This window comes from Sinocyclocheilus grahami, unplaced genomic scaffold (assembly GCF_001515645.1).
Source record: "Sinocyclocheilus grahami isolate Dianchi unplaced genomic scaffold, SAMN03320097.WGS_v1.1 scaffold368.1, whole genome shotgun sequence".
Taxonomy (NCBI): Eukaryota; Metazoa; Chordata; class Actinopteri; order Cypriniformes; family Cyprinidae; genus Sinocyclocheilus; species Sinocyclocheilus grahami.
Window position 1 is genome coordinate 71623 of NW_015505547.1, and position 14563 is coordinate 86185.

General features: G+C 35.4%; 1 protein-coding gene across 1 annotated transcript in view; it reads left to right on the top strand.

Moving 5' to 3' along the window:
- Positions 1-14182, top strand: part of LOC107549296 (protein phosphatase 1H-like) — a 17432-nt gene extending 3250 nt beyond the window's left edge. The window contains exons 2-10 of the mRNA XM_016230335.1: positions 5231-5348; positions 10174-10500; positions 10984-11343; positions 12103-12215; positions 12795-12879; positions 13032-13150; positions 13272-13335; positions 13673-13780; positions 13986-14182. Of these exons, the coding sequence (XP_016085821.1) occupies positions 5231-5348; positions 10174-10500; positions 10984-11343; positions 12103-12215; positions 12795-12879; positions 13032-13150; positions 13272-13335; positions 13673-13780; positions 13986-14141 (1450 nt within the window). The 3' untranslated portion in view covers positions 14142-14182. The remainder of the gene's footprint in view (positions 1-5230; positions 5349-10173; positions 10501-10983; positions 11344-12102; positions 12216-12794; positions 12880-13031; positions 13151-13271; positions 13336-13672; positions 13781-13985) is intronic.
- The last annotated feature ends 381 nt before the right edge of the window (positions 14183-14563 follow it).

The following is a 14563-nucleotide window of genomic DNA, read 5'->3' on the forward strand; positions in this document are numbered from 1 at the left end:
CCGTCCTCTTTTGGAAGGCCAAACAAAGTAGTTTCGCTTTCACAACGAAACACACAGCGTCTTCACGACATGGCGGCGGCGGCAACAACAATACTACAGCGAGAATAAAAGTTACGCCTTCTTTCTTTGCGTGAACATTTGGGCGGCGTTATGCAAATCTTCCCACATCGTGACGTAGATATGTGGGGGCGTGTTAGAACGAGCCGTTTTAGGTAGGCGTGGTTGACTTAACTTTTATAAAGAATATCTCTTTGGATTTGAGACTTTACAGATCTTCTTTATGCACCAAGAGCTTGTAACACTCCAAAGAGAAAGGTAAAATTTAAATCGCATCTTATGACCCCTTTAAATGAACAATCGTCATTATGTTGTTAAATATCAGTATCCATTGAATGCACTGGACTTCTGTTACTCACAGCCTCGTTTTCATTCCTGTCAAAAATGAAATATGGCTCTATCCTGACTAAAGTCTATTGATAATCTTATCCTGAGATGAGCTGTTAACCAGATCATTGAATCTGTGGGTTGAGAGTCGGATCAGTTAGATTCGTAAATGAATCATTCAAAATTTCTCACACATGCTATTGTAAGGCTTCATAAGCCTACAGCACGAAAGAATATTTGATAATACCTTTATAGTGCTTTTGCACTCTTTTTGAAGTTTCATTGTAATTGCAGCCAGCACAATTCTTCAGAATTCAATTCTTTTTTCCTTTTCTGTTCCCGAAAATAATTAAATTCATACAGATTTGTAACAACATGAGAGTGAAAAGTCCCTTTTAAATTCTGACAGACTCTTAAGACTTTAGATTAATGGCAGCACTGTAGACTCCTCAGATTGCCCAACTCCTGTTTTTTACTCTTAATCTCACACACACACACACACACTTATTATCTATAAGATATTGCTGAGTCATCCACTGTGGATCAAGGAGATTGGCTTTCTATGAACATGGTGTTGCCAAGCTGGCAAAGATAAACAGATTCCTGCAGCAGCAAGCACCCACGCCACAATACATGAGTTCCTGTCAATAAATGTATGACTGCAAGTGAATAATGTTTGGTTTTGTTTAGGGATGGGTTGATACTAGTCATTCAGTCACACAACATCCAACTAGTCAATTAGGGAGTTAGACTTGTTTATCTAGATTTTTTCCCTTTTCATATTTCAGTTTTGATATCTTAAGTGACAGTGCTTTAATTAGCATTTTACACTGCTCTTTGTTTAATTTGTATGGTAAAACCTAGTCAGTTTTGAAAACATGCAGTTTTGCATTGAAGAATCCCATTCAAAAATCATTTCAGTTTGACCTGAACAGTTTAGGTGACACATTTCTGTGTGGCTACTGAAGGAGGTGTCAGTGCAAACAATATGAATTATCCAAATAATGGGAAATACTTTTGTTTCTCTGCCTTTTAGATTTCTTAATCTACTTGACAACTGACTAAGTCAGCAGGCACAAGTCAAGATACACGGTGCCATAAAAAGGATTTCATTTATTCTCTATTCTTAAACACAGTGGGTGGAGGTGAAGAATTGCTCATCGGGTTTTTCGAGTTATATTGAACCTGTATCCTGCGAGCTCACAGCTGTGTGAAGATAAAACTATACACAATTATATAATGCACATAGTAATTTTCCTTTTAAAAGACACAGAAAGGGATTATTGGGTTTGATTAAGAATACTCTGCAGTCGTTTTTATCGCATGAGGAAGGATATTTGTTGAGCACACATTTCCCGTGTGACAAAGATTATGCAAACTCAGTGTATGTGACTGATAAAATGGACATTTGAATGTCGTTAAATGAAGACGTTATGTTTATATAGTCTAGCCTGAAGATGCACTGCATTATTGAAACTCTTCTGAGAGTGTCAGATCAATGATGTGAAACATGATATTGTTCTCATTTGGTAGTTACACACAATACCAGCTTCAGTTTTTTTAAATGCCATGTAATGAATCACAGTAAAATCATAATATGTTCACACTAGCAAAACATCTACCAAAATGTATGATTTTATATGTTTCTAGGAAATATTTCATTTTTTTCATAATATACGACTAATTTAGAATAGCCGTCAATGAGAGAAATGTTTTTTTCCTGTAATTCTACAATTCCCCCAGCAGGCTAACTGGTTCATGCTATCCAGCCAAACCTTGACTTTTTGATATGAAGAAACATGATATTGTTTTCATTTGGAATTTACTATTTAGTGCACAACATTCTGGGTTCAGTTTTTAAAATGCCATGTAATCAATCACTCAGTAAAATCATAATATATTCACTAGCGAAAAAAAATCTACCAAAATTTGCGATGTTTCTAAGAAATATTTTTCAAAATATACAAATATTTTTGAATAGCCGTCAATGGAGAGAAATGTTTTTTCCTGTAGTTCTACCATTCCACCATGCTAACCTTTTTTTTTTTTTTGATTGTGATGGGTTCACAAATCAGTTTGCACTAAATGTGTGCTGCACAAACTGTTAACATCATGCTGACATGTTCATAAATATGAACTCCAGCCCCTTTCTAATGTTAGAAATGGGGATCCTTCAGAAGATTAACATGAGGAATACTGACTACTCTTCTAAAGAAAGAAAACCATTGTCAGTTAACCAAAGTCACCCGAGACAGGAAATGCTTGTGAGTTTTGTTGTCTGGTGTAAAAGCCTTGCTAATAAACGGTTCAGTTTGTGGCTTTAGCTCATTGCTCTACTCTGTATTTTCCACAGACAGTGACTTTAGTTCTGCTTCCTTTACAGTACACGTATGGTTGTGCTTCTCTTGAAAATCACAATTTTCCATTTTAACTTAAGTGTTACTTTCATTTAAAGAAATTGTACTGTTTTGAAACCTAATGTGGCAGAAGTGAAGTGACTTCAGAAGAAGGAACTTGCTGCAAGGAGACACTTCCTCTTTTGAAAGGAGCTTATAGTGGGACTTTATCAGCTGAATCTGAATGTAAAACCGTGTGTAGCATAATTCAGTTTACATTTATTTGTATTGTGCTTTTCTAAGCAGCTTTACAGAAAATTGATATCGATACATTACAATTAATGTAATATTATACTTATTATGGCTATATTGTTTAAAAATCATTAGCATTTTTAATTTAGATAATGTGTCAACTTGTTTGACACAAGTACTGTTGTTATACCTAACACTGGCCTGCTTTCTGGTAAAGCGTATGATTATTTTCTATTGTCAGAGCTTAAATAATCAGCCTGGACTTTTGAACTGCTTAGTGCTCCATTTGTAGAAGAAATATTGAGTAATAGTCACAAACTTGTGAAGAAAAGACCTCTAACATTTCTAAATATCTCGTCAGGTCTGCTGGGTCATGACTGTGGCCTGAAGCATCTTACTGCTCTCAGGAGATTAGGAAGAGAATGGCTTTTTATAATTAAGATTTGGGAAATAATGGCATTATATTTCTCTTCATGTTAAGCTGTCGTCATACTAGAAGTGCTATTTAGCTGCATAATAGGTGTTCTCAAATCTGAAAGTTATTTTAATTGAACACAATTAGTTGCACCTACAAATAGGGACAAGGGCTTATTGTTCAGTCATTTCCAATAAATATTACTGCTTTGGATCTGTTAGACTACTCAAGACAGGCACAATAAAAAAAAGCTGTAAATTTTTTTTTTCTCTAGATAATACACACACATATATATATATATATATATATATATATATATACTGTATAATACAAATAGTTATAGTTATACAAATTAGATAGAACCTGCTAGTACAGAAATATTATAAACTACTAAACCATAATTGTGTCCCTATGGCAATGGAATTGTGTAGCTGTTTATTTTTGATGCATGGTTGTGGCAGACAGCAAAGGTCATTGTGTCGCTCACTGCATCATACATTACCTGGTCTCTATGTGAAACCATAATCTTTTTCATGCTTGCAGCTGATGAGGCAAACTTTACGTTTTTCTCATCATTACAGAACATACACTTTTTATTAGGGATGCACGATATATCGGCCACCATATCGGTATCGGCCGATAAACGCTCATTTTTTCTGTTATCGGTATCGGCCTGATAAGAAAATTTGGCCGATATCTTAAAGCCGATAAATAATGCATTATTTCCTTCAGAGACACTTCAGATGCGCGCTGTTCGTTTGCAGCCTTTTGTGCAATTGTACGTTGTAATATTGTGTTTATTTGATGTATTATCTGATTTATCTCATATAGAATGCATTTGGTTAAGTTAAAAGAGCGCTTCAGTTTACCGGTGATCATCTTTAGCTCAGTGCACGCAGCTCAAACAGCAGTGCACAACATTAATAACTATGATTGGGAATGTCGTGTATATAACATTCTAATGAGAACATTATTATAATAAAACGTTGTGAATTCTTTGGGTTTAGTTGCTGTGTTTCAGCGCGTTGATATGGGAAGAGCGCATCCACAACAGGATCACACAGTCTGACTATAGCACGCAATAACTGCATCATTTTGAACATATATAAGTTGTAATATTATGTTTATGTTGAATTAACATCAATCTCAGGATGCATTTCCTTTAATTAAATAAACTGCCAGCAAAACGCTTCAGTTTACCATGTTCATTCAGCTCTTCAGCTTCAGCACGCGCAGCTAAACGGCTGCTATTTAAAACAGTGGTATTAATTTGTTACTTTTTCAAAATCATTGATACATTATTAATAACAACAACCACTTGTATTTTTCTCTTATTATTTTCATCAACAATATGGTTTAGTAATTAAAATAATTTAATTATTGTCCGTGCAGAGGCTATTCCGTTTTATTGATCTATGGCGCATTCATTTTGATTCTTTACACGTGTAATGATGTCCAATGACTTGTTTGCATTATTTATGCAATATTTTATTTATTTGTAAGACTTTAAGAATAATCGGTTATCAGTATCGGCCAAAATTTTCATATCGGTGCATCCCTACTTTTTATACTACAATTTATGAGACTATACTGTGCAGAATTGCAGCACAACTGTTTTCAATACTGATAATAATAAGAAATGTTTCTTGAGCAGCATATTAGACTGATTTCTGAAGGATCGTGTGACACTAAAGACTGGAGTAATGATGCTGAAAATTCAGCTTTGCATCACAGGAATAAATTGCATTTTGAAATATACTCAAATAGAAAGTAGTTACTTTAAATTGTAATAATATTTCACAATATTGCTGTTTTTTAATAAATGATTTGGTCTCTCATTCAGGGTGATTAATGCTGGGAAGAGCATGCTGAATGAAGACCAGGCTTCCTGTGAGCTGCTGTATATCAGGAAGATGAGTAGTAAGCAGCAGCGCTGCTCCATGTTACAGGAGGACAGTGGGGTAAGTAAGTTTTAGACACTACATCCTGAAAAGACCAATGCAGGAGGTAGAATGTTGTTTGCATGAAAATATTGCTAACGCCAAACTCTATTGAAATCAATGGTAATGCGAGTCTTCACGGCGCTTCAATTCTTGGTATCAATATTTATGAATCCACTGAAACATCTATAAAAAAGATCCCTAATCTACTTTTTAATGGAACTGTTGTGGATCAACTGAACTGGGCAAAACCGGTCTCAGGTAAGATTATGAAAGATTTAGCTTGCTGACGGAACACTGAACTCACTGATCCTGGAGATCCCATTGAGCACAGGCATCTGTTGCTGAAACCTAATCTAAATTTAAAGAAAATCCAGATATACTTGAAAGGCCTGGCATTTTGAAACTACATTACAGAACAATAAAGTTCTTGAAATTGACCAATGTTCAATTTTGAACCGAACCCCTTGGTGATCATTATGTAAGGTAAAATAGCTTTCAACAAGCATACTGACAATTCAGACTTTTATTCTCGCAATTGCGAGTTTACATCTCACAATTCTGACTTTTTTCTTAAAATTGAGTGATATAAACTCATAATTCTGAGTTATAAAGTCAGAATTGCATGCTATAAACTAGCATTTGTAAGAAAATAGTCCCTTTTTACCTCAGAATTGGACTTTATAACTCATAATTGCGAGTTTATATCTCACAGTTATAAGAAAATAAATCAGAATTGTGAGATATAAACTCACAATTGCAAGAAAAATGGTAGAATTGCGAGTTTATATCTCGCAATTCTGACTTTAGCCAGTTTTTATTTACATCATGCATTTCTGAGAAACAAATGTCAGAATTGTGAGATAAAAAGTCGCAATTACCTTTTTATTTTTTATTCAGTGGCAGAAACGGGCTTCCATAGAAATGCACCAATCCACCAATAAACATCAGCTAACTCAGTTGCATAAGTGGAGTTTGTGTTTTGTGCCTTAATAAGTTATAAAATGTATAGTTCTGGTTCTAGCTGCTGATTGGTCAGTACCCTGCTCATAGCTATCATGGGAAACTCAATCATTCAAAACTACATCAAAATATAGAACAGCATATCGTGCTTCATTGCATAATTGTTGATCTAGAATGATATAAATGAAGCTGAAGTTTCCAGTACAAGCTGACATTCAAAAGGCCTTTTTTTGTCACAGCAAGTATGTTGAAGTGAAACTTATTTTTTTCCTTGTGAGAGTTTTGATCATGTGATGTGGTATAGGCAGTGTTTTCACCAATCCTGGACTTGTGACCTTCAAAGTGTGTTTGTGTTTGTATGTGGGCATAAGATTGATCTCTCTGATCCGCAGTCTGACCCTTACGTCCGTCTTACCCCATAATAACATGTAATCCAGTGAAAAAGTGGAAAACGTCCTCTTAGATAATATTGCATTGACAATTGAATAAGGAGGATTGTGGCATCTGTTCAGAGGCTTTGGTATTGTGCGATCTGACGAAATCCTCCCTGTTACATTCCTCTCTCTTAAAAGGGTCCTATTATGCGTTTTCTCTTTTTTTTAAACTTTAGTTAGTGTGTAATGTTGCTGTTTGAGAATAAAAAAGATCTGCAATGTTACAAAGCTCAAAGTCCATTCTAAGAGATATTCTCTTTAACAGTAAACACTTTTGAAGAACTACAACAAACGGCTCATTCAGACTACAGCGCACTTCGCAAAAAATGGGGTGAGGCCAGGTCAAGCTTCGCTAGAGAAGACAACGAAGAAGAACTGCTTTAGTAGCGTGTTGTCGCCATGTCGAAGAGACGCTGTTTGTTCACCAAAACCCCTTTGTTTGGCCTTCCTAAGGTGGACGAACACTAAAGGCAAAACATCTCAGTATGGCCGCTGTCATCTTGCGAAAATGACGGCATTTGGAGCCTGACTCTGCGCATTAGTGATCGTGAGGTGGAGCCGCAGTATCAAAGTTCCGCCCACACTCCTGCAGACCCAATCGCAAGCTCAGAATCATGACACCACACCCCATTTTTACACCATTAAATAACTAACTAAAAGCAAACTGGTTAGAAAAATGAACACTTGAACTTATTTTTTAGCATGGCAAGAACCACCAAAAATGACCGAAACCATCTTTGGGATTACATTCTTTGATGATTTAGTTTGGCTCACATCCCATTCGTTTACATGGAGAGGGTGGGGTTTATGATCTATACTGCAGTCAGCAACCAGATGGCAATCGAAATGTTTTGGTTTTACTTTGCAGGTCGTGAGCATCACGCTTGGGTGTACGGAGCCCCACACGTGACATGCAGGAAATAAAAGTCAATTGTACGCATGATTTACTAATTCGCTCCATCAGTTTACTAAATCGTGCGGACGATTTACTAATTCTTTCCCTCGGTTTACTAATAAGATTCCCTCAGTTTACTAAATCGTGCACACGATTTAATAATTCATTCCCTCATTTATTAATTCAGTAAATCATGTGCACAAAATAATTCGTTGGAATCGCATAATTGCATAGAATCATTTTAAGTGAGAGGTATCTACATCGGTTTATGAGAATGCAGACAGGAAGTAGAAATTAATTATTATTTCGTGCGCACGATTCGAGGGAACGAATTATATCGAGCACATGGTTTACTTAAAACGAGGGCACACATTATTATTTTGTGGGCACAATTTACTTAAAACAAGGAAACGAATTAGTAAATTGTGCGTACATTTTAGTAAATCGAGGGAACAAATTAGTAAATTGTGCGCATGAATCACATTTTTCCCCCTGCATGTCATGTGTGGCTCCATAAGGGTGTGACATTTACAGAACTCACTCTAAGCGGTTAGCCAATCACAACGAACTGGGCCAGCTAACCTCTCAGAACAAATTTCGTATTTCGGAGGGAGGGGCTTCATCGAAACAAGAAGTAATTGGTGTGTTTAAGATCGACTGGGTTCTGCAATAATGTGAAACATGAAAAATAATGTGTTTATGGAACAGTTGAGCATGAAAACCTATTCTAATACACCCCAAAAAAACTAAATCAAGTAATAGGACCACTTTGACCTTTCTCACTTATGTTCAAGTATCTAATATACTAGTAAAATTGCACAGGATAACTTAAAAATGAGGCAATGGTTGATCTGTATTTGGTTTTGTTGACAGTAAAAGGTATAGAACTAGATTTTGGGTGTTGCTAATGTGTTCTGAGCATGATGCTGTATGGTTGCCAGGGACTTTTATTATCTATCATGTTGTGTTATGGTTGCGAAGACATTTGCTCTCTATTTAATCTCATTAATGCGTACGAGAAACAGTTGAGTTCATTGACAAGATCTCATTTGTAGAATTGCAGGTAGTTTCCAACAATCAGAAATGGACTGGTAATCTCCTGCAGTGTTTACTCACACGAGGTTGTTAACCAGGACACTGACCTCTCTCCTCTCTTCCCGTCACGTGATGTTGCCCTCCCCCACTTAATACCCCTCTCAACTCCTCTAAATCAATTACATCATCCTATCATCTGCTGCACTGCCTGTCTGCAAGGGTCTATATACAGACAAACAGGCTGATAAAAGGATAGCAAGGCCACATATTCACTTGACTCTTTAGAATCAGAGATCCAGCCACAAACGTTTGCTGCTGCCTCAGGCCTTCCCAGCTGGCTGTCAATCTGAGTTAATCTCGTCAACAGGTAATGACAGGAAATTGAGATTGGAGAGTGTTTCTAGAAAAGCTATGGAATGGGTCCTGATGCTCCACTGTGGTTTTGAAAAGGCTTTACATGTTATTGTGCCATCTTGCTTTGCTTTTTGATACTGATTGGTGTCAAAATATATATATATATTTTCTAACATTTTCTAAATTGCTACTAGCTACTACTAGCTTTTGCTATGGCAAATTATTAAAGAGGAAGCGTGTCGTTTTTATGTATTTTTAATTTTTTTCACAATACTTTATCCTATTCCAGCTGTAGGACAACCACTGGTATTTTGAGCTCCTAAAGAGTGTAAACATTGGGGTTCATTCAAAACATTGCACTGTTTGTTTAAAGCAAGAGGTCAAGGTTCAGCTAGTTAGCATGATCCAATTAGCCCCCTACTGGTAGAAATTGTAACTACAACATTATGAAGCATCTTAAAAAGCATAAAAATAAAATGCATATTTTCAAAAGTAATTCTGACTAAATAATAACAATAATAATTATATATTTTTTTACTTGCATATATTTCTTTATATTATATTATATAATATTTATAATATATATTGTATATTTTTATATATTAAATTATATATATTATATTTTATATATTTATATAAATCATTACTACTACTAAACAATCAAATAAATAACTAAATAAATTCATTCATTCTAGATAAATTGTTCAAATAATCAAATATTTAATATAATGTACCCAATTGCATAAGTTTGGGATAGGCTACCTAATAGTCATTTACTTATTCTGACTAAATTAATTTTGTATTTTTTTTTTATTTACATATATTTACTTATATTATAATTTATAGAATTTCATTCAATTTTATATATATTATATTTTATATAGTTTATATAAATTGTTACTTACTAATAAATAAATAATCGATCAATCAATCAATCAGGTAGGCCAGTCCCAAACTTATTCAGATGGGTGTATTATATTAAATGATGTATACATTTTTAAAATTATTGTTGTTGTTATATTTGTTACATTATTATTAAATGTTTAATATAATATACCCAATCGTATGAGACAAGTTTCCTGTTTATTTGAACAATGACATAGTGTGCAATTCTGTTTCATGCCACTAATGGTGCAGAAATGACACCTCTTTCTCATCCCTTCAGGACACCACAGGCATTCCCATGCACTTCTGGGGAGTGTTTGATGGACACGCCGGCTCTGGTGCTGCTCTCATGGCATCCAAACTTCTCCAACTTATCATCCGTGATCGGCTTTGTGATGTGGCTCATCTTCTCGAAAATCAAAACAACCCTCCGCCTATCTGTCTGACCAAGAACGGAAGCCCCTTCCAGGCTGAGGCGAAGAAAGGGGCCTGCCTAGATGGAGAGGAGCAGGATGGGCTCCTGGATGAGCCGCGGTTCCACATGGAGAAAGACATCAGTGTGGAGAGCCTGGTGATGGGGATCATAGAGACCGCCTTCAGACAGATGGTGAGAACTGTAAAAGATAAGAGAAGCCTGTGGATATTTTTATGGAGGACTAGGTGTACCAATTCAAAATTAAATAAAGAAATGATAAATTTATTCAAAAATGCAATAGCAAATAAATAAATTAATAATTTTTTTAATTAACATTTGAAACAATTATTTAATTCATGTTTAAATGTTATTAAATGTAAGAAATAATAAATTGATATATGATTGTGCAACATTTAATTTTATATAGTTTATATAAATTGTTACTTACTAATAAATAAATAATCGATCAATCAATCAATCAGGTAGGCCAGTCCCAAACTTATTCAGATGGGTGTATTATATTAAATGATGTATACATTTTTTTAATTATTGTTGTTGTTATATTTGTTATATTATTATTAAATGTTTAATATAATATACCCAATCGTATGAGACAAGTTTCCTGTTTATTTGAACAATGACATAGTGTGCAATTCTGTTTCATGCCACTAATGGTGCAGAAATGACACCTCTTTCTCATCCCTTCAGGACACCACAGGCATTCCCATGCACTTCTGGGGAGTGTTTGATGGACACGCCGGCTCTGGTGCTGCTCTCATGGCATCCAAACTTCTCCAACTTATCATCCGTGATCGGCTTTGTGATGTGGCTCATCTTCTCGAAAATCAAAACAACCCTCCGCCTATCTGTCTGACCAAGAACGGAAGCCCCTTCCAGGCTGAGGCAAAGAAAGGGGCCTGCCTAGATGGAGAGGAGCAGGATGGGCTCCTGGATGAGCCGCGGTTCCACATGGAGAAAGACATCAGTGTGGAGAGCCTGGTGATGGGGATCATAGAGACCACCTTCAGACAGATGGTGAGAACTGTAAAAGATAAGAGAAGCCTGTGGATATTTTTATGGAGGACTAGGTGTACCAATTCAAAATTAAATAAAGAAATGATAAATTTATTCAAAAATGCAATAGCAAATAAATAAATTAATAATTTTTTTAATTAACATTTGAAACAATTATTTAATTCATGTTTAAATGTTATTAAATGTAAGAAATAATAAATTGATATATGATTGTGCAACATTTATAATGCATTTAGTGTCATTAAAATAATAAAATAAATGATCAATGTATTTCAAATTTTTTTTAAATGCTCATGTAAAAATGAATCATTGTTTAAATATTTAAAACTATTTATTTAATTATTTATTAGTAAAAATGGTTTTTATTGAATTCATGAAGTCATGTTGTTAGATGCAGTAAATAATAAATGGGTATATAATTTTAAGTGCAACATTTAAAGTGCATAATTCTAAAGCATTTGCCAGCTATGTTTCTTTACCTCTTTGCCAGTTGAGTTAAAAATGCTATTGGACAGTTCACACAGTTCACAGCCAATGAACATTCGATTTAGTTTTAAGACATTTAACTAACATTTTAAACATGAATTCATGTTACATAGGTATTTTGGACCTACCATCTGTATATTACTGGCACAGATGTTTAAACATCAAGACTGGGCATTATACATAGAATTCATATTGTGATTTTGCTGAATGTTGTGCAGATGTGAGCAAACAGAAGAGAAAACTGAGTCTGTGTCTGTGTGTCCCACTCTATAGGACGACCTGATAGAGAAGGAGAAAGAATCTTACAGCATCTCTGGCGGCTGTTGTGCCTTGATTGTAATTCACTTATTGGGGAAACTCTATGTAGCAAATGCTGGAGACAGCAGGTAGGAGGACTTATCCTTAAATGTGCATGTTACATTAGCAATCTAAAAGGTCTTTATATTTTAGTTAAAAAGCTTAGTATACAAAATAAATGAGGTTGAATGTCGACCATAATCGACAATAATCTTATCAAGATGCAAATTCTAAACTGTGAACTTGTATATCATAAGAGTTTATTGAGTGTGAGGTATTTTTGTTACAAAAGGATATTGTATTATATTTGCCTCAGTAAACACTGAAATGTCTGTCTAATGACATATGGAGGAAATTGTTGTTGCCTGAAATGAAAAGATGACATAAATATGTCTCTAAGGAGACAATGTGTCTTCTGCTTTACTGTTATTGCAACAGTACATTCCATGTTAATTTTGCAAAGATGTTGGCCAAATGACTCAATTACTGTGACAGTTACCCATAATGATAATCTTGGGGATTTTAGCAATAAATGAGAAAATTACTGCAGTAGGTACTGTATGGAACTGTAAATAGCACATATAACTTGCTTTTGACTGTATCATCCAGTCTTTTATAAACTGCTGCTTAGAAACACTTGTAAAATTCCCAGTGTAATTTCCCCACAGAGCCATAATTGTCCGAAACAATGAGGTCATCCCAGTGTCCAATGAATTCACACCAGAAAGTGAAAGACAGCGGCTACAGTACCTGGTGAGTCATCTGGTGTTATTGTCCTAATATAATTCCCATTCCATTTCTAGCTTCATTCTAAACCCTGTTCATTCATTTACTGTGTCTGCTCCATTTCTATTAGATCTTCCATTCTGTAACCCTTCCATTGCGTTTGTGCTGTTTTTGTCTAGGGCTTCCTCAAACCGGAGCTGCTTGGGAATGAGTTTACGCATATTGAATTCCCCAGACGTATCCAGCACAGTGAACTCGGCAAGAAGATGCTTTTTAGAGACCACACAATGACTGGCTGGTAATTCTAAAGCAGGCTTAATTTTATAACATACAGTATTGTTATTTTATTTACATATATAAATAAAAGTTGAAGTCTTTGGTTTTATCGCATTCATTAGCATTACCTGTTATTAATTCAGGGCATATAAGACAATTGTAGAAGACGATCTCAAGTTCCCGCTGATTTATGGGGAGGGGAAAAAGGTAAGCGAATCATTTTGCTTCTTTTTAACTTGAAAAGGTCCAGGTGCTGTAAATGGATTTTATTTAAAGCTGCATAGCGGTAACATTTGTTACAGACCTAACATATAATCTGATGAAGGTGTCTGAAGCTTTTTTCCGCTCAGTTTTCACAGCTATTTATTACAAAGCAGGAGTAGTGAGGTGTTGCAAATGGGAATTGCTAAAATGTTCTGCCAGTTGTAGGCCAGAATAATGTCTCGTTTGATAAAGTTTGCATGAATATAAAAGAACCTTTTTGCACTAATGGCACATGAATCTCCAGCTGTGAGTGTGTGTGTGTGTGTTTGTGTGCTCTTAGGCTCGAGTCATGGCTACTATTGGAGTAACGCGCGGTTTAGGGGATCACGACTTGAAAGTGTACAACTCCAACATTCATATCAAACCTTTCCTATCCTGCTGCCCAGAAGTGAGTATATTGTTAGATATTTATATGCAAGGCCATTTATTTACTCATTCAAATAGTAATTTAGCTACTAGTTATTAAGTCACTTCTTGATTGAAATGGACAGTTCACCCAAGAAGTTTTATTAGATGTTATTTTAAACCTGTAAATTAAAAGTATATGGCATATGAAGCATAACAGCATCAAAATAATATAATCTCATGCCCAGGTCAAGGTGTACAAGATCTCTGAGCACAAACATGGGTCTGATGATGTCCTGATCATGGGTAGTGATGGACTATGGGACGTTACAACTGACAGAGATGTTGCCGATGCAGTATCGACTTTCTTGTCTAGTCGTGAGCCCAATGATCCCTTGAGGTAAGTGCTCGATTTTTCCATCATAACTGACCTGATCACATAATGGACAGCACACATTTTACGCAAAATTTTCTAAATGCAAATAATAAAATGTAACAACACTAACCACCATTCAAAAGTTTGAGTTTGGTAGATTTTTTTAGTCTTTAAAGTCTCTTATGCTTACCAATGCAGCTTTTATTTGATCAGAAATATAGTAAAAAAAAAACCAAGTGCCATTCCTCTCGCTCTCTATTTCCTTTCTGATTTGTCGAACGCACCTCTGCAAGTCAGTACGGGACGGTAGGGCTTGTAATCCATGAGTATTCTTTAACATCGGTGGGCCGTTTGAATCTCAATCTCAGTGTGGCAAAAGGAATAAGCCAATACTGCTAAAACATCAAAGCCCTGACGGCATGAGAAATAAAAACCGAAGCACTTTATACG